The 25,371-nt window shown below is 37.3% G+C and overlaps 1 protein-coding gene across 1 annotated transcript in view; it reads left to right on the top strand.

Moving 5' to 3' along the window:
* LOC102225744 (serine/threonine-protein kinase 10-like) overlaps positions 1-23,206 on the top strand; it is a 39,050-nt gene extending 15,844 nt beyond the window's left edge. Inside the window, exons 3-20 of the mRNA XM_005808786.2 lie at positions 3,924-3,972; positions 4,543-4,692; positions 7,150-7,222; positions 8,609-8,803; positions 9,269-9,350; positions 13,651-13,785; positions 15,766-16,095; positions 16,184-16,579; positions 19,470-19,594; positions 20,071-20,194; positions 21,118-21,297; positions 21,436-21,528; positions 21,618-21,747; positions 21,829-21,953; positions 22,074-22,262; positions 22,357-22,482; positions 22,615-22,728; positions 22,862-23,206. Coding sequence (XP_005808843.1) covers positions 3,924-3,972; positions 4,543-4,692; positions 7,150-7,222; positions 8,609-8,803; positions 9,269-9,350; positions 13,651-13,785; positions 15,766-16,095; positions 16,184-16,579; positions 19,470-19,594; positions 20,071-20,194; positions 21,118-21,297; positions 21,436-21,528; positions 21,618-21,747; positions 21,829-21,953; positions 22,074-22,262; positions 22,357-22,482; positions 22,615-22,728; positions 22,862-23,002 — 2,757 coding nt within the window. The 3' untranslated portion in view covers positions 23,003-23,206. The remainder of the gene's footprint in view (positions 1-3,923; positions 3,973-4,542; positions 4,693-7,149; positions 7,223-8,608; positions 8,804-9,268; positions 9,351-13,650; positions 13,786-15,765; positions 16,096-16,183; positions 16,580-19,469; positions 19,595-20,070; positions 20,195-21,117; positions 21,298-21,435; positions 21,529-21,617; positions 21,748-21,828; positions 21,954-22,073; positions 22,263-22,356; positions 22,483-22,614; positions 22,729-22,861) is intronic.
* The last annotated feature ends 2,165 nt before the right edge of the window (positions 23,207-25,371 follow it).

Genomic DNA, 25,371 nt, shown 5'->3' with positions numbered 1-25,371 from the left:
ACAAGAGCACATCAGTTAACTCACTGATGACACCAAAACAAATTCAGTCTTTTGCTGCCTGAGTGAGATTGTTTAGTGTAACCCACATGTTATATAATAATGGTCAAAATTACAAAGATGCAGTCTGAAGACAATCAAAACCAAATAAAAGCTTTATTAAGCCTCCATCAGTCCTCATTGTTAAAATTGGCTCCAGAGTTTTGCTTTAATTTCAAAACTCTAGAGATCTGTCCCTCCTTTGATATTTTAACAAACTCTAGGATGGAAACAGTTAAGTTTATCTCCCGCTAGAGATCATCTTTGTAAATTGTGGTCACTTTTACTGCAGACTATTCTCGTCTGCTGTAAGATGAAGTCCAGCCTCACAGCCTAACCCTTATTTCAGTCGCTGTTGAATTCAAGCCTTTTGAAAAATGTTTTAATAGATACTTTTACAATGCAAAAGCTGTCAATGCTTTCTTACAGTCTTGTTAAAAGTTGCTTCCATATAATCTGTTACTACAGAAAGATCTGTTGTACCAAATGCCAATTCTCAAGATTAAAATGGTGATTTGCACCCGTAGGTCAAGGGTCAGTCTCTGCCTTGAGTGAAGGAGTTAATTAACTTTGTGTATTAGTAATGTTTAGATGGAGAGACTGGGACTCTGCTTGCACTCATGTTGGTGCTGCTCTGGTCTGGCATGATAAAGAAAAACCTGTGTCAAACAGAAAAACCCACTCTGCCTGTGTTCTGACCCCAACCTGAGGTTATGAGATATGGATCTAAGCCGAAAGATTCATATCTCAGAATCCCGGATACAAAAGGCTGAAATCAGCTCCTTCTGCAGGACGACTAGGCTCAGTTTGAGATATTTGATGAGGAGGTCTAAACAGCTGCTTCTTTGTTTTGAAATGAGTCATTACTGAGTTGGTTTGGCATTTGATCAGGATGCTTCCTGGCATCTTTGCATGGAGGTTTTCTGGGTGCGTTTCCAACCAGGAGGGACCACTAAGGCATAACCAGAACCTGCTGAAGGTCTGCCGGGAAAAGCCTGGGGATCGTAAAATGAGAATGTCATTAGGGAGACTGAAGTCTGGGTTTCCCTCGTGGACCTGCTTTCTTCATAATCCAGTCTCCAAAGGTAGAAGAACATGGATTGATGGACTAATGTATAAGAATCACAGATTGCATGTAAGCTTTAACCAGACTGGATGCTGATCCCACCATTCTACTCTTCCTTCCCTGTCCAACCATAAGCTCTCATGTAGATCTCGTCACTTTGCCGTTTAGATGCAATGTTAGTAGCTCGGTTTGAATTCTATAAAAACACATTCTATCTTCTGTCAAGAACAACGTCACTAGTCTGACTTAAATGAGTGAATTTTCTTGCATGTTTTTGCCCTTGGTTTGTCTGTTCCTCAGATTTCCATAATAATTCCCTACTGACTTGTTTAATGCACAAAATAATCAGCTTGTTTTTAAATTCCAAAATGTTTGACCAAAAACGTTAGACGTTTGAGTAAAAACAGTAAGTAGTAGTTTTTCAGCAGGATGCATGTTTACCCTTCTATTCAAAAATGCTAAGTTATTTTCAGAAATCCCCAAATTAGAAACATGCATATAAGGAAATCATTAGCTTTTTACCAAATCCTTAAAGTTAGTTTAGTTAGCTGCCATGTAAAGAAGAAACTGAGTTATTGAGTATCTGTATTGCAATTTGGCACTTTTGAGAAGAAACGGTTCACTGAACAGTTTCAGCACTGCAGCAAAGGATTACTTTGTTACTGTGAGTCTCTGGATTTACTCTGTGCTGTGTTGTCATCTTTTTTTATTCTTGATTTAAAGTTTTAAAGAAGGTCTTTGTTTGTAAATGGCCTTTTATGTTCCTTTCACCTCAGAGAAAATTAGGTGGGAAATCACTGTGAAGCTGTTAAGTGGTGAAATTGTGGCCAATGCAGAGTCAGCAAAGTCTGTTCTTTCTATTGTACTGCTCTAAATGTCTGTAAGCCTGCAGAGATGCATTAAAACATAAACAATAAAAAGAGACATTCGCAAGCAAAAAGAAGAAATGGCTTTAGCTGAACATTCAATTCTACCAACTTTTTAATGTAAATCTAATGACTTGTTGCATGTAACAAATATCAACTAAAAAATGGATCCTGCACATTAAATGGATCCTACTAGCAGTTAACATTTTACATACAATCCCCCGTTTGCTCGACTTTAGGTTTTCCTGTAAATCTCAGAGAAAGATTTAGTAGCTGCTCCACCCACAGTGGGTATGCTTTGCAAGCAGCTTGACCAGTTGAGGCACATTCTTGTCCAGAGAGCTGCACGTCACCCTGAATTCCTCTGGGTGGGGATGACCAAAATAAAAATTATATGTGTAGCAATCTTTCTTCCTGCAACTTGCGTTGAAGAAACAGAAGATTTAAAGCTTGGGTGGGATGGCAAGCTAAGAATTTAAACATTTTCTACCACAGTTGTTCTCATGTTTTTTATAACTTTGATTGTGTCACGCTTCCTCACAAACACAAAAGGTTTAAAGGATAGATCCAGTGGTACGGCATCTTAATGATACGGTGTAAATATTAATTTCATTTCATTTAGAAGTTGACACTTCAAAATTTGAGGTTGAGAGAAAAAAATAAAACTTTAGAGGTACAGTAACTATAATCCAGAAAAAAGTCCATCTTTTCCTAGTTCACCATCATTCATCTCATTATAGTTCATACATTTCACCTTGAGAATAAATATTAAAACTCAAGATGAAATGATGAGAATCCAGAAAGACCCATTAGACTGGACCTTTCACATGTACATTATTATTATTACTTTTAGTAATTTACCTTTTTTGTAATACATGGGAGCTTCCTTTTAAAACATACACACACATACTGTGTGTATATATATATATATATACAGTATGTATTAGTGTAGTTTGTCACATAAAAGCATTTCTACCAGTTGCTGTGTTTGACTTACATTGACTACCTTCAAATTTGTTTTTGCACGTGACAGGTGTGAACAGTGATGTTTCTGGATCCCGTATCTGGTTTTGGTGTATCTCAGCGTATCACATGTACTTTTTGTTGCTTTCATTAGGCTTGGCTGAAATGCCACTCCTTGTGCCACACTGATGCTTTGACAGTGTTGCCATAGCATGTAGGGACACTGTAATTATATGAGGATGAGATCACTTCACAGGTATGTTCCATATTTACCTAGGCTTGATCTCAGGACAATGGAAATCAAAGTATAAGTTATATTCCATACTTACACACCGACCGGTACATATATGATAGATATACTTTGCAAAACAATATTAGTTTGTTTGCTTGTTGTTTTTTGGTTAAAACATGAGCTTCTTATAAAAACCTTCATCACATACTTCAGTCTAAATGCAACAATACGGCTGTAAAATTAATCCAAAGTGTTTCATAATTTATATTTTGTCCCTAAATGATGAGATAAAATTTATAAAGCACATTTGAAAAAAACTGCTACTAAAATCAATTTAGTTATTAAAAAATTAAAATGAAACCAAAAAGAAACTTGAATTAAAGCAGTGAAGTATCATACCACCATTACACATCAGTCGTAAAAAAAAATTCAAACTACGCTGAAGCAAAAGCTTCATGTGACGCTGGAGGAGGTCAGACAAACAGAAGCCTGAACTAATTCATGTCTATGTTTTTTGTATTAAACTTTAATTCCCTGTTTGAGCACAGTTTCCTGACATATTCTCAAAATTTAAACAATTTTTCTGGGATGATCCCATAGATGGGTCATCTCAGCGGTGTCTGGTTATCCCTCCTGGTCCAGTTTCCTCCGTCACTCAGTCACAGGCAAATGAAAATGCTTGACTAAAATGTTCCTATTAGTTTTGCTGTATGAAATCTGTTTGCGTGCATCTAGTCAAACTTTATCTCTTCTCTCACAGATCATGATTGAATTCTGCGCTGGAGGTGCTATGGATGCTAACATGCTAGGTAAACCCTTTGTGTTTTTTTTAAGGCTCCACCTTTCTCACCTGTGCTGATCTCTCAGTAGAAATGTTTTATTGTAGTTACTCTTCATGTTTATCCCTGTAATAATAATAATGTTTAATCTCTGGCATTGCATAGCTCAACACAGTCAGACTTATTGGGGGTCATTGAGTGTGGGAAACGCCCTCTGCCTGTTTTCATTGGATAATTCCCCTCCTAATAACCCAGTGTGCGGCTCTGTGAGACTAACCAAACACAGACAAAGCAGAATAAAGTCTGTGGGCCTCCACTGACTTCAATGTGTGACGTCTTTATTTTTTTTTTCTAATCTGGCATTACTTATCCAGCAACGCCATCTGATCTGAAATCACAGGTTTACCTTGTGATGTTTTCTCCCATGGTAGTCACACAGTAGCTCAGTCCTCAAGACTTAATTTAATCATGATACTTTGCAGGCTACATATAAACTTTGAAGGTCTCCCTGCAGGTCTAAAAGCTGCTTCATTTTATTTTTACTTCTGGTCTTTGCTCTATAGCGAAGCTGTGTATCTCTTCTCCTTTGCCGTTTGTTAGAGTTGGATCGTGGACTAACTGAGAAACAGATCAGAGTGGTCTGTCGGCAGATGTTAGAGGCTCTAAACTACCTCCACCATATGAAGATCATCCACAGAGACCTGAAGGCTGGTAACGTCCTCCTCACCCTGGAAGGGGACATCAAACTGGGTAAGGGTTCGATTGTTGCTCCTTTCAATGTTAGTTTGGTCATTTGAGTAATACTAGAAATCAATATGTTTTTCACTGTTTTGCCAAGTGCCAACTTTTTGATGCCCATTGCAAGCAAATTGTTGGTGTATTTTCTACATTGTGTCATGTTACAACCTCAAAACTTATCAGACATTTTTAAAACACACCAACACAAATTAGGCTAAGGTGTAATTTTAAAGAAACTAAAAACTAAAAGTGTTGCCCATTCTTTTTGGGGGAAAAAGCTCAAGGTCTGTCAGATTAAATGGAGGATGTCTAAGAATGTCAGTTTTACATCTGGGTTTTGGTTTGGTGTTTCAAGCACCAGTTACATGTTTCGGGCTGTTTTTCTGCATGGATCCTTAGCCTGGTGTTAAATTATGTATTTAGCTCCTCCTTGCCTTCCCACCAGTTCTAAGAAATATGTCTTTCCCTTCAGAAGATGATAATTCCCATAGCACCATTCTGCCACCAACATTTCCATGGTGTGGATGGTGTAATCACGGATTATGTTAAATGTCAGTTTCCCATCATGCAGGGCAGGAAGTTCAGATTTGCTTGCACCTCATATGCCTACACATTTGTCTTGTTCTCTGCATGGCTTCTGGCAAACGGCACATAACATAAATAAAGCTCAGATTTGTGGAGTTCTGCACTGTTACGATTCTCCCACCTGAGCTGTGGATCCCTGCAGCTCCTTCAGAGTTATCCGGGCCTCTCTGTTGCTTCTTTGTTCATATTATGTGTGTTATTCCATCAGATAAAATCCTAATAAAATACATTGAAGTTTGTTTTTGTAACATGGCAAAGATGTCAAAAGTTCATTTTGATATTAATAGTTTATTTAGAAAAAGATTCTATTCTTTGCTGTATTTTATGCTGAACACTTGCAAAGTTACACAAGTGTGAGAGGAATTCCTACAGAAACCCTAAATTCTTGCTACACATGGACTATTATCTTCAGATTCCCGCCCTCCCCACACCCACACACACACCCCAACACACACACACACACACAGAGCTGCAACCTCTGCACCCTACTGCAGCACTGCTAGCAAATCATAAGTGAGCATTGTGTGGGAAAACTGCATTCTGAGAATGTTGCATTTTTTCCTATATTGACTCTTTGAAGAGTTCTTCACATTCTCCACATCGCACAGCAGAGGTTGGTGACCCAACCCAAAGGCCAGTGTGTTTTGGACCAAAACATGGTTTTCTAGAAAAGAACAAAATGCTGCATCAAAAAGCTGTACGAGTTCAGGAGGTCAGCATTTGCATCCAACTTCACAACAGAATTATTTGTTGTTTTAAATACCAGGATTTATTTTTGCAGGACTGAGTGAAGCGGTGGAGCTGTGAGAGCTGAAAATACAAGTAATTTCCTTGTGGAACCAGCTTTAGGATTGGTTTTGTTTTGATTTTTAAAAAAAATCTTACCAGTGAATCATTTTGTCAGTCATGCTGGTCTCACTGAGCCGGACTCGGTGCCCAACATTCCTCCCCAGTGCAGCCACAGTTAGATTTAATCACTGGGAGTTGCCTCTTCAGGCTCGTTATGTCATGACATGGACTCATTTACAGTCTCCATACTTATCTAACTGCATGTTAATTCAAACAAGCCAGCAATTAAGAGTCTTTGAGGTTGAGCTGAGTGCATCAAAATGTACCAGTGGAACACAACATTAAACTTATGCAGCAGATCTCAAGGTTTTAAATGGCTTTGGTAAAAGTCTTCATCAGTAATTGATTTGCATCTATAGTCGCTTGCAAAAATATTTATACCTGTTGAAACGATTCATGTTTTGTTACAACCACCATCTTTGTTGGATTTTATTGAGATTTTATTTGATAGATCATTATGAAAGATTGTATGTCAGAATCAGCAAAACTATACATATTTACATCGATCAATCACTGTGATGTGCATGTCTATCACATAAAAAATATATTTTTTCTATTTTAAAAACAAAAATGACACACCCAGCAGTTATGTCAGTAGTATTGTGAAACATGAAACAGTGTGAAAATGCAGCACTTCAGATTATTTGTTTGGCAGGAAGGTCCATGGCTCTTTAAACTTAATGTGTAAAATCCTGTGAGCCGTTTCAGTCCCAATAATAGAACATGTAAGTAATTAAAGGAGAAACCCTGTCGTGCAGACTCTAAAGGCCACTGCCAAACATTTCTGTTCTCTGACTGTGCCACATTCTTGTGAATAAACTCAGAAAAATAGAAGAAAAGCAGTAATAATCAGGGAACATAGTAGCCCTGTAATCTTAGGGTTTTTCAGGGAATTGGGGTGGCGTTGTATGGAAAACAGACTATAAATTCAACCATTTGGCTTTTCTCTCTCCTCCAAGGATTTCATGACAGCTTTAGATTTACTATTTGTCTATAGCTATGTTCATTTGTTCCTTCATTCTTCTCTTTTTGCAGCGGATTTTGGCGTCTCTGCAAAAAATACCAAAACGTTACAGAGGAGAGATTCTTTCATTGGGACGCCATATTGGTAAGACACTCGGCATCTTTACAGAGCAGAGAAACTCTGAATATCAAATATCATTTGAGAAGCTTGTGTGCTCTTGTTTCATACATTAGGTTAAATGCTTTGCAAACATGTTACAACTTAGTTCTTTAAAACAGCCTCTTCCAACAAATTTCCACAAATCCCTAAGAAAGATGTACAAGAGAAATTCTTTAATCCTAGAAGTATAGTACCATATATTTCACCATTTCTTAAAAAAAGAGAAAAAATATTTGAGAAACGTTACTGGCACTAAAATTATAACACTTCAAAAAATTCCGTTGAAATGTAACTGATGTTATCTTTTAATTTCATCGAAGTGACAGACATTTGTGTTTACAGTCCAGATGTGTGTTGATGTCTTTGAGTCAGGAAGTGACTAACCATACTCATGACCTCAGTCAGACTAATGGATCCACATTTTAAATGACTAGCTCATAAAATTCAGGGTTCAGCTTGCAACCAGCAACAACAAAACAGAAAAAAATATTAGTGAATCTCATAGTTTTACATTTTTGGGTTTATAATCCTCATTAAAACCTGTTACTTTGATCATTTTGTTGCTCTCTTCACCAGGAGATGTACAGTATGTATTGGAAAGTGTATTGTATTGTACTTACACAGTGCATGCAAATGTTTGAGCTACACATTAAATGAAATAAAGCATGAATAAATAGTTTGTCGATAATCTTCTTATGTCTGGAATAATTTTTGGTTGACAGCAAATGTCCAAAAAAAAAAAAAAAGTCTAGGTGGATCATTTTTAAAAATGACCAACATCGGTCAAATAACTTTTGAAATATCTTTTTTTTCTACCTTTTTGAGGTAAACTTTAAATCAGTCAAAATAGATGAAATAAAACATGCTTAAATTTTAGTACTTCTTTAATTTTGATTGGAAAATCAATCATCTGAGCAGTTCTCTTTGAGCTGCTGCTTTCCTCTGCTGTAGTTCTCTGTAGTTTCTGCATGAACCTTGTTCTACGGTGTGATCCTCTAAGTGAATATTTGTTGCAGCTGTTAATCAGTGACTAGCGCAGGTTATGATCCATTGATGACGGCTGATAAGAGAACCGGCGCAGTTCATATTAAGACGTAGTTGGAAATTCATGTTGTACATTGGTGCTGTTTAAAATGAAATGATAGTTTTGGTTCTTACTTTGTCTAAGAAGAGAAATGTTTCACTCTTCAGTTTTATTTACTTTGTTCTATGTCATAAAAGCCACAGATAATTCATTTATAAATGAAGATTAATCAAATCTGCTGCTCAGCTGCAGAATTGCTTCTTTTTTTGCCAAGTGGAATTATGTTTTTAGACGTTCCTGCACTATGAAAGGAAACCAGTGATGAATGTTTGATTTGCTTGCTCCAGGATGGCTCCAGAGGTGGTGATGTGTGAGACGATGAAGGACGCTCCTTACGACTACAAGGCCGACATCTGGTCTCTTGGAATCACGTTGATTGAGCTCGCACAAATCGAACCCCCTCACCATGAGCTCAACCCAATGAGGGTCCTGCTGAAGGTCGCCAAGTCAGAACCCCCAATGCTGGATCAGCCTAGTAAATGGTAATGATAGCAAATCTGGAAAGTCTGAATATAAAACCTCAAAATTGTTTTAATCTTTCAGTGTTAAGGAAGTAAACAACCTGGAGCAGGAACCAGAAATATATGTGATTGTATTTACTACAGTAAAGAGCTTCCTGTTTGTTTTTATTTCGAAATCTCTGAAATCTCCACCTACAGCCTCTTATGAAAGTACAACAGCAACATCCCAAAGGCTTAAACAGATGCCAAGCCATATCTACCTGTCAGTTTTACGAGTCTTAATGTTCTATTGTAGCTAAATTTATTGCGGTTATCAGTGACAAGTTGCTGAGTCATCACGCTTAGTGGATATCTGTGAAGGGATGATTCGCTTGGGCCAACATCATGCATCTTCTTCATATTTTTATTGTGTTGCAACCACCTTTCTTCTGCCATCTATCGCCCCTCTTCTTACCAACCAAAGCTGTTTTTATGTATTTGCTCCAGGTCGAGGGATTTTAATGACTTCTTGAGGAAAGCTTTGGATAAGAACCCAGAGATTCGCCCCAGTGCAGCACAGCTGTTGGAGGTAAGGAGCAATAAAGTGTGCAAAGTTACAATCTAGTGAAGATTATGCAAGGTTGCATTTAAGCATATGACATAATTTTGCCCTTGTTCTTTTCTTATCCTGACTGAACAGAGAGTCAAGTTCAGTAATTTAAATGCAATGATAAAAATATGCATCTATTTTTCTGACTGAACAAAGATACTCTAATTAAATGTTGCATTTATAAAGAAAAATCTGTTTTTAGGGCATCTGTTTATCAGCGGTGCCAACACATATGACTGCTTAAAAAGAGAGGATTAATACTATTTATGTACTAAAAATTATTGTACTACTTTTAAGATTAAAGCTTCACAAAACCAATTACTTGTAGTGAATGGCAACTCAAATAAATGTGCCTATATTAATAATTAGAATGGGTTGGAAATGCTTTTTCTATGAAACAAACTCAGATTCTCTGTTAGGCAAAGTTCCTGTTTTCAAAATCATAAGTAGAGAAAATTAAAGAAAGAAAGATGGGTGTGGATTAAAGGAGGAGTTGCATCTGTTGAGATTCATTCCCCTCCTCAGCTGCACCCCACAGCTGAGGAGGGGAATGCCAGCTATTTACAGGCCCACTCTGAGCCAGCAGCAGGGCAGGACCACCTCCTGCATGTCAATTAGTGGGAGGAAGAGATGAAAAATCCAAGACCCAGGCCCGACGGGAATTCTGTCTGTTCTCCGACAAGGGGAAAGAGACGGGTGTGGTGCAGCTTTTTGGTCCACTGCTGGGCGTTTTAGATGTTTATCATGCCTGCTGCTCCCAACGCTGAGGATGCTTACATGGTGAAGGTGGTGTTGCCGGTGATGTCACTTCATTGGGAATTACGGTAGTTTAAGACAAGTTTTCGGTTCCGTTCTCCAATTCAGGTATCCACATCTTTCATAAACAGAAGAGATTTGGAGTGATTTCACGGAAATTGGGATGAATCATAGATAACAGCGTCTGGATGGCAGATTGAACAACATAAAGAAACTAAATTATGAAATAAATGAAAGGCTTCAAGTCAGCGTCATGAAGCTTTTCATGGGAAATGGGAATTAATCATCAGTTTAACTCTAGTCTTGTTTTATCTATCCCACATGTTTTCCTGTAAAGAATGTATGCAAAACATCATGAAACATTATCCGTCACTTTGACTCTGACTGGCTGCAGACCATCTGGATGACTGGTATTCCCTACGATGCAAGCAGCTTCTCCTCCCTCGGAGTTTCTCATTTTATATAATGTGCATAATCTTTTTAAAAAAAATTTAATGCGTCTAGGTTTTATTGTAAATACAACAATCCCTAAAGAAAAGTAGTCAATGTTGATTATGTACTCTGACAGAAATTCCAGACTGTTTTTCTTTTTACTTTAGGTAAATGAAAGGCAGGAAAGTTTTCTTTACGTGGGCTAAAATAACAATTTTCCTGACCCCAATCTAAACCTGATTATAACGTTAAACCAGAAAATAGCCGAGCCACCCTGCAAAAACCAGAGGAGTGACCTCTTGCTACTAGAAACTCTGTTTTTTTCCTGAATAATTCAAAGGTAGCTGCATGCATGTAATCCACTGGGCCATATTGTTCATGTTGGACCTTCTCACGCCATGCATGTCAAATCTCCACCCAGAAAATTATACTGCAGTGTTTTAAAAAAAGAAAATATGGCTAGTCTTGGCCTAGCAGTTCTGCATTACTTTATTATAAAAAGTTGAAGAATTTCTTTTTTTATTAAGCGTTTTTGGTCATCATTTACTGGCAGACAACTGGTAGGTGCAGAACTGTAAGTTGGAGAGAAAATACATTTTACAGATTGAGAGTAATTATAAACTTGGAAACAGCATGATGGAAGGTGTACACTGACAGATTAGATGTTGTTCACAGAAGCTGAAGAGAGCAGTGAGGAATATAAACTCGTTGTTTTGGACTAAAATATTCAGGCATACAGTGACAGAATCACAGATACACTAACAGCAGGTATTTGTTAGAAATGCCTGATACAAATCGTTTGAAGATGATCAGAATGATCAGAATAATCATCTTCAAACTATTAGACTCAAATATTTCTAGTATTTAGTTCTGTAGATTATTAGGTGTAGAATACTTTAAACTTGGTCTGTTTTAAAGTTTGGACAAGGCTCTCTAAACGTGAAGGTCTTTTTGTCCTGACATGCGGAACCTGCCAGTCGTGCTCCAGAAGAAATGCCTCTTGAACGCATAAACCCGCTTTAGGTTAAGCAACAGTTTATTGCTCATAAAGATAATCTTCCTGTGAGTGTGTCGAAAGCATATATATTGCATAACCAAGCTGTATAAAATAAGAATGATCGCATGTAATTTTCGCCTCCTTGCATTTTGTTCTTAAATAAAACTTTTCGACTTGAGGCAGCCACTTTGTATGTGCAGCTGCAGCTTTAGGCCTTCTTGGAGGGAACGACACTCAGTGTGTGTGCTGACCATTAGACAGGAGCTGACTGCTGTTTGTCATTTGAGCTGAAGCCCAATGCACTTCTTGAGGACAAAGCCTGCACATAAACAAGTGTGATGGCGCACAACGAGCGCTTGAAAACTAAGCGTCTACACACTGCATGGTCCAGCACCGCCTGCAGCCTTTTCCCCCTTTGTCAGCTGTTCCAATTAAATTACCCTCAAGTGCAAAGTCACTGAATAATGAATGACCCACGTTTTATCCCTGCAGCATTTACTTTTCTAATTTAAATCTTTATCTTCTTTGCACTGCAATTAAGTGGTATTTTGTTCTGAACAATAGCATCAGAGAGAGTTTTATTGTGATGCTGCAACAGCAGCAGCATCACAATAAAACTCAGAGGGAGTAAAGCTTTTCAACTGCAGGAAGTGTTTTCTGTTGCTTTGCCTGGTCTGCGCTGGCTGTTGGTTGTGCAGCCTTCCTTTAGCAGTGACGTCCTATTAAAAGTATTTTTCTATTCAAGGGCGTGCCGTGGTAGCGTAGCGGTTAGCGCGACCCATATTTGGAGGCCTTCAGTCCTCGACGCTGCCGTCGCGGGTTCGACTCCCGGACCCGACGATATTTGCCGCATGTCTTCCCCCCTCTCCTTCCCTGTTTCCTGTCAGCCTACTGTCATATAAGGGACACTAGAGCCGACAAAGACCCCCTGGAGGGGTAAAAAAAAAAAAAAAAGTATTTTTCTATTCTTTTTCCAGAATGATTCAAATTTTTATTGTGTTTTCAGTTAAATAAGCGTTGATTTTTAATTATCATATGATAAACTCAAAGAATGAACTTATTTTTCAAAACAAGTTCTATATCTTTGAAACAGTGAAAAATAAATTATTTAATCTAATTTGCAGAACTTATTTTAAAGTCTTCCAGAATGCACCAGAGTCACTACCAACTAAAGACAAGTAAAGTTTTACCTTTTCTGATTTTAGTTAGATTTCAGTATTAATTATGCATAATTAAGCTGTAACATAAACCTATGAGTACGATATGTATGAATGTCATACAATGCTCTCCAAAACATGCCTTAAAAATCAACATGCATGATCTCAGGCTGAATAACTTTGAAAAATAATTGGCCTGAAGTCCCACAATATGGGGTGGAAATCTAATTCACAAATTCTTTTGAGAATACCACAGTATTTTATTATTTCTACTTTACATGTTTTTTAATTTGATCAAACTGCGTAAGAAACTTTAGTTAGAAAATTGATGCATTTTTTTGTCCCTGGTTATGATTATAATGTGACACATTTCTGTTTACTACTCTTCAAAGTGACTCAGACCAGAGAACAAGCCATGTGGTGTCAGATGGACAGATGTATGTTGATCTTCAAAAGTTAGGAACTGGATAAAGAAAAATTCTTATGTATTCTAATGTATTAAACTCATCTGAATTAACCAATCTGTTTTCTCAACATGAAGAAATTATGTGGAAAACTTCAAATAACTTGTATTACTTTTAATGTTAAATATATTTGTGCATACAGCATGAGGCATTACTCTGACACTCTTTATTAGAAAATTATAGTTCAACTCAATAAATATGTTTACGGTACTTAAAAGACTTGTGACCTAAAAGGAAAGGCTATTAAATTGAAAAATTGTCCCAGTGGACTTTTTTTGAGAATATTTCCATGGATAACTCATCCAGCTTCTTTAAGAAGAACTGTCCTGTTCTTTGTTTTGGTGACTGTGAGCCTTGTGAGTTCTGTCACTTTGAACTGGCATTAACAATTGCAGCATAAGTGTGCTTGTTTGTCAGAAATGTCTTCAATCAATAATCACTTTAAAGAGTTCATCATTGCTCTCTGTCCTCAGCACCCTTTTGTGAAGACGGTGACCTCCAACCGTCCACTGATAGAGCTGGTGGCCGAGGCCAAAGCTGAGGTCATGGAGGAAATCGAAGACAATAGAGAGGAAGGAGAGGACGATGACACAATGGATCTCATTGAGGTACCATACTTCTGTTCTGTCTTTTTACTCTTTGCCAGGGTTTTATTTCCAAAACAAGAAGTGAGGAGTGTTTCCTCGAAGGTAAAAAGCATTTATCCAACAGTGTATAAATGAGATTTAGGTACAATTTTCTGCAACAACACAGATATTGTTCTGTCTTCATGCTGACTTTTAGGCTTACGCTGATACACAGTGAACATGCTTACTTGCACATTCCCCCCCAAAAAGCCCAGAAGTTGTGCTTCAGACCTGCTTGTTGTTTTACTTTACTGATTATCCCAGTCAAGCAGCATTTTTTCTTCTTGTAAACAGTCCCTACGCTGATGGGTTTTGTTTAGTTTTGCTGAGACCGTTAAGAGATCAATAGAGGACATGAGTTTAGAAAGTTAGAGTATGAGAGGGCAGTCAGCACAAACAAAGGAACAGAAGCCGGAATACTGGCATTCCCTCACACCCAGATGTGTTTAAATATAGGCGCCTGCTTTTAACCTCGCTTCTGTATGGAAAAGACTGTTGTCTCACCACTCCAGATGAAGTACATTTATGTAAGGCTTCTCATTGTTTTGATGCCATACTGACCTTTAAATAAACCAGTTTCCATTGGCCAGTTTTTCTCCAGGGAACAAATGTTTTCCTTTTTTAGATGTTTTTGCACTACTATAATTAAATACTTACAAGTTGTTTTGCATTATGATCACTTCTGACTTCCCACAGGTGTTTAGCGGTTATCATCTTTGTGTCAAACAGGATTATCTCAATGTTAATATGTTGAAGCTTAGAAAAACTAACAATTAGAGACACATGACTGGAATCTACTGATATCAGTCTTAATTGATTCTCCTTTATCTTCAAAAGTCTCAAGTATTGGAAATATTTGTTACAGAAAAAAAAAAACAATGTCTGCATGTACCTCCTTTAGAAAATGGATAACCTTTGCCTATTTTAGATTTCCAAAAACAGTGCTAACATTTCCAACTCCAGCATGTTCCATGACGGATGAGATTAAAGCTCAAAAGAAAAAACATGGCCACTCAGCTGCATTCTGCTCTGTCTTCTGGATTTCTGCTCATTCCCCGCCTCCTGTTTTAAAAGTAGCCGCTTCGATAAACGCAGACAGACAGTTTGAAATGGTGCCTCACACCTTCCTCTGAATGTTTAATCATCTCTCATCTTCCTTCTGTAACAACTTCCACCCTGAAGATGGGTTTTGGTTAGCTGAACTGTTTTTGGTTTCTTGTGGTGAATTGACTGTCTGGGGAAAAAAGTAGGAATTTTGATCAGGACATTTTGAGAAGAAAACCATCTGATTCTGGCTATTTGCTGATTTCTCAGTGTATCTCTACAAACAATATAATAAATATTTACTGTACTGCTGAACTCCTCTTTAAGCAAGAACAGAAAAAAAACAAGTTTCTTTTACCAAAGGATTGAGATTTAGCCAATCATTTATTCCATATTTCACTCAGAGCTGGAAAGTATTGCCAAATTACAAAAACACAGGAGAGTTATAACTTAATCCTACAAATATGAAGATATTTCATAAATCTAGATTAAATAATTTAATAAATAGTAACAGGTATTAATAAAATGCTTAGTCAAATTTTTCAATGATCTGAATTTCAAATGGCGCTCATTTTAATTTACATTCTGCTTCATCCAGAACAAAGAAGGTAATTATCTAGAATCACATCTTGGGTAACAATTACTGTAATAACTCTTTTTTCCAGTTAGTGCATTCAGGAGAGATTAGATGGCCATCTCTGTCACAGGTAAAGTGAGCATGAAGGAGGAAGGCCAGCATTGCTTTTAGCCAAAGGTTCAGTTGAATTGACTAGATGTAGGAAGTATGAATAACTTCATCCATTAGCATTTGGACTAGAAGCAAAGGTTGAAAACATTAACATTTAGGAACTTAAATCCTAAAAATACACGAATGATTCGTATCACGGATGCATAACAATGCCTCTCTGTTTCCTTCAGCCACCAGAAAAGGAGCCATGCCAGACAAGTCAGACCAGTTTGGATGAAGATCAGTCGGCGGACACTCCAAGCCCCACCACACCTTCACCTGTACCTTTACCCAGGAGACTGGCTCGGCCCGGCATGCCAGCAGAGGAACACCAAGCCTCAGTGCCTGTCCCCTTGCCACGCTTCGCCGTCTCTCACAAAGATCCAGAGGAGGTGGGGCGCCGGCTGGCTGATGAGGTACTGGAGTCTGAGAAAGCTGAGAGCGAGGCCTCAACAAAGACCTCCAGCTCCGACTCTGGCATTGAGGATGGAAAGATTACCCCCACAATGGAGGAGGAGAAGGTGCTCAGCAAAATCCGTTTCATTTCCCGTAGTTTGTTCAAGCATTTTAAGATGAAGTTTGTATTAATAACAACTGTTAATTCCCCAGGCGGCTTTAGAGACACCAGAGAATGAACAGTCACCCCCATATGAGACGACTACAGAAAAAATTGACATTATGATCAGCCAGCACATACCAAGGGTCCATATATCTGAGGAAGGGATGACTGGCATCAGAGACTCACCCACTCCAAGCTCGACTCCCAACATGACTCCTGGGTCCACTCCCACCCCATCCTTTGCTGCTTCCCCGGTACCACAGACTCACGATACCCTGAACGACACAATAAGCAAAGGAATGGCAGATCGTCCGTCGATAGGAAGGAGCGCGGAGCCGGCCTTGCCGCAAGCCAACGGAAGGAATCACAATCGGAACTCGTTAACAGGCAGCATGGGATCAGACAGCATGTCGATTAAACAGGAGAACTTCACCATACCTGCAAGAGTGAGTAAAACTTAAAACATAAACAATAACATGTTTAGCATATATCTTATCTGGAAAGCAACTTATATTAGCAAGACTGATTGTCTGCATCACTAAAAATCAATTCCAAAACCAGCTGATTTCTCAGAGAACCTTTTACTTTTAGAGAAGATGAGAAAAACTGTAGACATAATAGTAATAGATTCAATAAACCACAACCTGCTTTAGAGCTGTGTGTTTACTCTGACCTGTATTTAGGAATCAAAGGCTTACAGAAGGATCTCAGTGCCTCTGTAGGAAAACTCCACCTTGGAAAAACTTCTTCTCTGCATCTCATCAGGAACTGAAACAGTGCTGTGTTGTGTTTTGGGGCGAGGGTGTTAACTGTCTAACACAGTAGACAGTCTGTCTCCCATCGGGTTTACATCACATGTTACACCTCACCAACATGGGTCCAGATTAAAACTTCATTTACAGTCTGTCAAAAGTGAAGTGATTTCATCTCAACAATGAGCCACTGACAGTCCAAAGAGATGGAAGCTACTAAACTAGAAGCTGGTGAAGCCAAGTATCTATATAACACATTCATTCACAGTCATCAGGAACCAATGGTGCCCTTTGTGTAGGCACAGTCCCACATTCACTATTGTGAGTGGAAGTTTCTATGGAGCTCATTGTCACATAGTTGTTTCTGGAGGCTAACTGACAGACACAGATTCAAAGTTTACTGTCTGCATAATTTATTTTCCAGAACAGAATATTGATGTTATAGAGGTAATGACTATGTCTAGGCATCTGGAGGCGTTCATATTTTGGAAATGGACAGAATCAACAGTGATTGAAATGTAAATGTGATCACTGTTGAAAATGTGATCTACACATTAGCTGATTAATCTTTTATCTGTTGCTTTTTATATAATGGAATTAATTCTCATTAGAAAAGGAATAAACTCAAGAGATGAATATAAAGCCAGGTTTAGTAGCTGTCATTTGTTGCTGGAGGCTCAGCTGCCAGTTCACTGTAGATGTAACAAAGATTTCCATCTGGACTGTGTGGTTCTGGTCTGAGTTTTAAACTGTTCCCCCGAAAGTATTGTGCAAGAAAAACTTAAGTTGTTGCTCATTTCTTAAGGCCTTTAGTTTTTTGAATACTGAGACTTGATGTCATACAGTGATGGAGGAATCCAAAACTAAAATCAAATGAACCAAAATAAGAAGGACAGTCGGATGTGGATTTGCTCTGCTGGATTGTAAACCTTAAAATAACTTGATGTTTTATTGCTGTAGCATTAAGAACATTTATTCACCTCATTGTTTTCCACAGAGTTTGTGTCTATACTTCCTCTAATGAGGTTCCAACGGCATCAGAGTCTCTGACATACTGTTGTTCATGCTTGTTTTTTCCTCATATGTATTTGACTTTTTTTACACAAAACAAACCTAAAATATCAACCTTTATTACAAAAAGCAACTAGTACTGCATTTTAGCAGTGAGCCAAACAATTTGTGATCTGACTCTGTTAACAAAGCAAAACAATTCTACTTTCTTCACTGATTCAAAATAAGAGTCCTTAACAGATACAGCAGGATATTGAGCTTTAAACACTTTCATTTATATCAATTGCCTATAAAAATAACCAATGGTCATCTGACTGGACAGTCACAGTGAAACTTCACTTCAGTCAGTCACTTCTGTCTCAGTCACTTCAGACAGAAGTGACTTTCACAAAAAGTTCTGTAGCATTGTACAAGATTTGATCGCACCCTGACATATTAATCTATTTTAATCATTTAATATACGTCTGCAGAGGCTCAGTCAGATTCACCATAAGCAACACATTCTTAGTTTTGCCATAACAACTTTTCTGTCAAGTCATGAGGTGTGGTTGAACCGAAACTCAGATTGTTTTTTAAAAATGTTAAACAATGTCATTTTATTAATATTGTTGTTCTCTTATGTCTTTTATAAAGGGTATTTAGTTTTCAGCAAGAGACTCCACATTTCCATTTAAACACAGACTAAGAAAAAAAAAGTTTTGCATTCAGTAGACGAGACCTTTTTAGCTTTAGTTTCTTCCTGCATTGTTGACAGATTGAGAGTCTGGCTGCTTGTTGTAGAAGAACTCGACCAACAGGAACTTTAACAACGCTTTTGTCGTCTCACACACACCAAACACACACAGTAAACACTTTAGACTCATTCAGAAGATTACGCTGATCTGAAAGAACTTTGTGTTGTTTTCAATTAGCTTGAAGAAAATTTAATCAGATTTATTGGTTTAAGTATAACTCAAAGGAATCCTCCTCACTTTGACTTTTTTTACAGGCCTTTTTTGCCGTTAAGACACACAATGCATTGTTTTTAAAGATAATGTTAAGATTACACACACATATGTTATTTTAAATAAAATGTGTTTTTTAGTGTCTTCAGTTGAGAAAACAGTTTAAGTTAAGAGATGTCAGTATTTCAGAAAAGTTCCATGTAAAAAAAATAGAATAAAATAAAAAAGGAGGCTGGTTTTTCAGGAAATTATGGAATTGTCAAGTTCTGTTAAACTCAATGATGACTCCATTTTCTGTTTACTGGTAGTTCTCCATAGATTTATTCAAAATCTATTGGTATTTGATTCACTATTGGTTCTTTAAAAAAATTCCCACAATTCACACAAATGCAGCCAGATCATTGTAAATGTAAACTCAAACTGAGTTTCATACCAAAGCAAACCTGGTCATGAGTGACACAAAATAACAGCTCATGAGTTAAGTCAGTGCTAGATTTAAACAAAAAGGTTGCACAAATATTTTCTGGATCTGTCAGAATTATTGTTATCACTAAAAAATGGCATGTTGAAATAAAAAAATCGTCTAACATACTCAGGTCTATAAATCCTCCATGTCTGTCCACCATCAGGACTTTTCCAGCAAGACCCTAAAGCGAACCAGAAAGTTTGTTGTGGATGGCGTGGAGCTGGAGGTGACCACTTCAAAGATCATCCGGGACGATGAGAAGAAAGATGAGGAGATGAGATTTCTGAGGTAAACACATTTTTATGCGTCTATGTTCAGCTCTTATCATATGAATGAAAAGATCTAGGTCCTGCTGCTCTGTGGTCTTCTGTAAATATATTTTGAGTGCATTCATTTTTGAGCAAGCAGATCGCTCTTTGATAAGTGACTTTAAATGTTGCTTCTTAATTTCTTTTCAGTTTGAAAACATTTTTAGCCTGAAATTTGAGCATGTATTCACCTCTGGAGCTTTGTGGTTGTTCTGTTTAATGAATCTTTGACACAGTAGTGCCATCTAGTGTTCATTACACAAAACTGCATCTGAGTGTAGTCTATATCTGTTTAGGACTTAAAAAAATGAGAAACAAATCACATAAAGACAATGCATTGTCATGTTTTCTTTGTCTTAATTTTTCAACTTGATCTCAAAGATTTATTTAAATTTTTGTATTTTCATTTTGACTTGTAAAAATACATATCCTGTTTGCGTGTGTGTGTGTGTTTAGGCGTCAGGAGCTGCGTGAGCTCCGTTTGCTGCAGAAGGAAGAGCAACGCGCTCAGGCTGTTCTCAACGCAAAGCTGGAATCCCAGAAGGAACAAATCCAGAAACGCTTTGACCAGGAAATACATGTAAGTTAAACTACAACCTGACACAGAATCTTCTCTGGAAATCATCTTGAAGCCCAAATATTAAATTAGTTTATTAACGGAAATCAACTGTAAAAGGTTTGGCAGTGCCTATTAAAGCATTTTGTTGCTGTAGCAACACAATTTGGTGTTTTATTGAACATCTACGTATGTCAGAAAGTAACACCATTTAGCATAAATATAACAAAGATGGAAAATGACACATGGTTTTCTAATGATTTTCCAAATAAAAACCTGAAAAGTGAAAACAGAAGTTTAGAGAAGTGTTCCATTTTAAAATATTCCAAGTTTTGGGAATCTCATAAATCACTGTGCAGTCCATCTTCTGAAAATGGAAAGAGTTGAGAGTGCAAACCTAGCTTTAGGCTGACAGACAAAGCACTGACCCCTTGAACAGCATGGTGGTGGCAGCATCATGCTTAGGAAACCCTCTTCTTGAGCAGGGACAGGCTGGTTAGAGTTGTACATAAATGGAGTGAAATACTGGACCACCTTATAAGAAACCTTCAGAGTTTTGGAAAACATGTCAGTTGCTAATCTATTGTGAGGCTTAAAAATGAAAGTAAAGAAAAAACAAACAAAAAAAAAAAAACGAAAGTTCCCAGATACTTCCCATTTCATCTGACGGACTTTAAATTATTTTCATAAAGCAAGATTTTGACCTCTAGATGGATGAAGTCACACCAATAAGTGATTCTAAAAAGCATTAACTCACAGGCAATGCTTGGAAATACTTGGAGTGGAAATACTTATAGCTTATAGCTGCTTGTTGATCTATGACAGAAAAAATCCATGGATTATGACTTTTTAATGTAACAAAAGCTCAGACAGAATGAACTCTCTTCCTGGGTGCTGTTGCTCTGTCAGTTTTTTTTAAGTGTTTGTCTCCTACTGGTACATCTCAGGCCAAGAAGAAGCATTTTGATACAGAGCTGGAGAATATGGAGAAACATCAGAAGCAAACTATTGAGAAGATAGAGACAGATCACAGCATTAAACTCAAGGAAGAAACCAAACGCATCAAAACAGAGCAAGACCGAGAATACCACAAATTCATGGATCAACTAAAACATAAGAAGAAGGAGGTATGATTCAACTGCACATTCCTGTTTTTAGTGATTTCACTGTATAAAATTCAGGATTTAACATGGAGCAGTGAAATACATAAAACCTGGAGCACTGAGCAGCTGGATGATTTCTGAACTGAAGTATGTATTGCTTAGGTTAAACATTCAGTTGACAAGATGCCTCGGAGTGAGCGTAAAGACACCTTAAAGCAACGCATGAGCTTCTTCCAGGAAACAAAGCTGAAACAGGTAAGCTGAAGGATCCCAACGTGTTTGCTCAATCTTTTTAAAGGCTTCATAATTGTCAAACTTACCTTTTTTGATGTTTGTTTTTTTAGGAGGAGAAATTTGTGGCGGACCAGAAAAACTTCCTAGATACAACACTGAAAATGATCCTCTCCAACAACAAGAGGGAGATCGCAGAAACTGAGAGAGAATGTCTCAACAAGAAGCAAGAGCTCATCAGAGGTACAGTAAACTGCTAACACTAATGAAGCCAAAGTCCTGTGCATTTTGGACAAATTAGCATGATGATTATTTCATGATTAGAGCGAGAGGCCACATTATGGGACATGGAGGAGAAGAACCTCTTAGACAAACACCAGCTATTGAAGCAGCAAATGAAAGACCAGTACTTCCTTCAGAGGCATCTACTCCTAAAGAAACACGAAAAGGTTAGTGGACTGGATGCATTTCCACCTACCATCCCATGTACTGTTAATCAACCAAATTAAGTGAGGGGGCTCAATTTTTGGTACATTTTTCAAGTCTGGGTAAATGCTTTCTGTCTACAGGAGCAAGAACAAATGCAGTCCTACAACCAGCGCATGATTGAGCTGCTGAAGAACAGGCAGCAGCAGGAGAAAACCCGGCTGCCAAAAATCCAGCGTAATGAGGCAAAGACTCGCATGACAATGTTCAAGAAGAGTCTGCGCATCAATTTGACGGGCAGCGCCTCAGAGGACAGAGACAAGGTCAAGCAGGTTGGTCTGCCTCTGCCGGCCTTTCTGCCCAACAGAACATTTATGCGTTGGATTGTTAGTGACCCACTCCCTTCCCACTCGCGTGGCTGTTCAGTTTTCTCAGCAGGAGCAGAAGCGGCAGAAGGCAGAGAGGCAGCATCAGCAGCAAAAACACGAGAACCAGCTGAAGGAGATGATGGGCCAGTGCGAAAGCAACATCAGGGAGCTGCAGCAGCTGCAGGTGGATAATTTCTCCCTCTCCTCTGATTGTTTCTTTTTTTTCATGCAGATCTTTTGGGATCTGTAATGGGTATTTTTATTCCAGTTTCAATTGTGTGCCTATTACAAACTAACAATCTTTCCCGTCTTTCAGAATGAAAAGTGCCACATGCTGATTGAGAATGAGACTCAGAGGCTGAAGCATCTGGATGAGCAGCATGCAAAGCAGATGAAGGAGTGGAGGGAGCAGCTGAGAGTCAGGAAGAAGGCGAGTGTTTCCCATTTTATCTCATCGTAAAGTCATTTTTGTAGCTCTAAAAAGCAGAATGCTTGAGTTGTTAAAACGTTTTCATTTTTTGGAGACATTTTAACATAGTATTCTCTGGACTTCAACTTTGTAGGAAATTGAGGATGAGCTGAGCGCAAAGAAGAGGGACCAGGAAGCTTTCTTCATGATGAAAGAGAGCATCGATAATTCAAACCCCAGCTCTCCCCACAAACTCTCCAAGTTTGTGCCTTACTTGGACTCGTCCACCGTATGAACAGAGTTGCGGTGACGTTGCATCTACCTGAGTTCAACACACAGAAACGGCACAGGAGTGTGTTCCAGATGCCTGCTGCTCCTGGTTTCATTTGCTTTATTAGGAATGACAAAACCCCAAACTTTCCTTGGATTTCTATGTTGCTTTAGTAAATATTTATGTTGTAGCTAAATTTTTATTTTATCTTTAGTTTTATAAAGACCATTCAATATATATATATATATATATATATATATATATATATATATGTATATATATATATATATATATATATATATATATATATATATATACTGTATATATATAATTGAATGGTATGATGCCAAATTTTCAGTTTTTAACTGTGCATCTAAAAAAAAAAGACAAAAAAAACACCCTGTATGTTTAATGTTCCAAAGCCGGGGAAGTTTGCATGAGTGGAAAGAATGCATTCAGTCCTGGGAAATCAGTAATTAATCAAAATTATTTTCAGTCTAACTATGTTTTTTTATATATATAATTCTTCCCAGCTGTTTTGACTGTTCTAACCATTAACCTCTCGTTTTTGTCACATAGCTGCCAACGCCTTATTTATTTTTCTACTGATAAAAGGTCATGATCTTAATTAACACTGTAAGTTGAAAGTTTTTTGTATCATTTCTGTTTAACAACCATGATTTGAAAGGATTTAAATTCATTTCTCAAGTTGGATATGAGGTGGAATTCAAAGATATTTGAATTGAACCATTTTTTCTTTAAAAAAAGAACATATAGATTATTATTTAGCTCAGTTTTATGAAACAAGGGAAGACATATTATCTATCAGATAGTGTTACTTATTTTCTTTTATTTACTGTATAACTAGTTACACTGGATGGGAACTGACAAAACCAAAGTAAAATATGTTTTTTTTATTATTATTTTGCATGGGTGATTTAAATGTTAGGTGTGCAATTATATCTAGTGCAGTTAATGAACTGCTTCTAACCAATGTGCAATACTGTATGAATGTTGCTAAGTTTAGAGTATTTTTTTTTCTTCTTTGCACTAAGAGGAGGAATAATATAAAAACGTAAATTCCTAAAATAGATTTTCCAGTCTTTTGCAAAAGAAGATAAATGAGTGTAAAAATAGAATTTGGCCTGCAGAGTTGCACTGAATCAGGTACAGCCTAACTGCTCTCTCTTTAATTAAAATTGGTGATTTCCGTTGCTTCATCTATGTATTTCTTGGTTTACATGTTATTTGTATTTAAGGGGTTGTGAGTACATATGGAAATTATGAGATGGAACCACTGGTGTAAATAATTCAATAAAATCCTTTTTTTTTTTTTTTTTAAGAAAAAAAGTGCAAGTGCTGATTTGTTCTTTTTATTCAAAGCTTCTGGAAGGAAAGCAATTCCCTACAGTTATTCAATATTATAGTTTCATTCAATAGAAGTTTTGAAATCATGTTTATATTTGTAAATACTTGTACTTTCTTATAGACTAAAGTATCAAAGGGGATGAGATGTGAATAAAACGCAAAAGGGAGACATTTTTTTTTTTTTACGCAGGACTCTGAGGGTTTGAGTCAGGATTCTTCCTAAAGTAGATCACAGTATTCAGTGTAAGTGTGCATCTAATAACCTAAACCTTTACAAAAAATGTTCCCCACAAACAATGCCAATCTCAAAATCACGAATTATTGAACCTTTAAACTAATGTCATGTTTGCATTGGACAGTTATTTGTAGAGAAGCCAATAATTAAGACAGAAGATGAAAGTAGGAGCAACGTGCAAATGTCAAAGTATTTATATAGAACATAAAAATAAGTGATTAGCCTTTCAGTTTAACAGTCCAATGTAAATGTGATGACTTTAATCTTCGAAATAGTTTTTGCATAAACTGGCTGCTCTCTGACTGACCTTTAGTGTTAGCATCAGAATCCGCAGCATCTGGAGACAAAATATTTATTTACTGCAAGTGAAATATCTACTTAAACCTGTCAAGAAAATCCGAGCTCATCCCACTTCCCCATGCTGGAGATTTTAGTTTAACAGTAATAATAAATAAAGTTATCTTTAAAATGAATCACTCAAGTGACATCAGGGCCCAGCAGTAGACTTAAGTGTCAATAAAGTTAGTTTAACAGTAATAATAAATAAAGTTATCTTTAAAATGAATCACTCAAGTGACATCTAGGCCCAACAGTAGACTTAAGTGTCAATAAAATAAATCTAGTTGTGTGTGTTGTTTTTGTCTCATGCAAACTTTGCTTTAATTCTACTTTTTTCTATCTAATCATAAGAAATCATAGTCAGTCAGAAAGAGTCATTAAAGAGGAAAAGCAGGTTTCCTGGAAAAAGAGGAAGTAAGTTCCAGCCTGCAGATTTATAAAAAATAGCTGA

This window comes from Xiphophorus maculatus, chromosome 11, assembly GCF_002775205.1.
Source record: "Xiphophorus maculatus strain JP 163 A chromosome 11, X_maculatus-5.0-male, whole genome shotgun sequence".
Lineage (NCBI taxonomy): Eukaryota > Metazoa > Chordata > Actinopteri > Cyprinodontiformes > Poeciliidae > Xiphophorus > Xiphophorus maculatus.
Note: the sequence above shows the minus strand (reverse complement) of the source record. Positions and strands in the feature narration are given on the sequence as shown.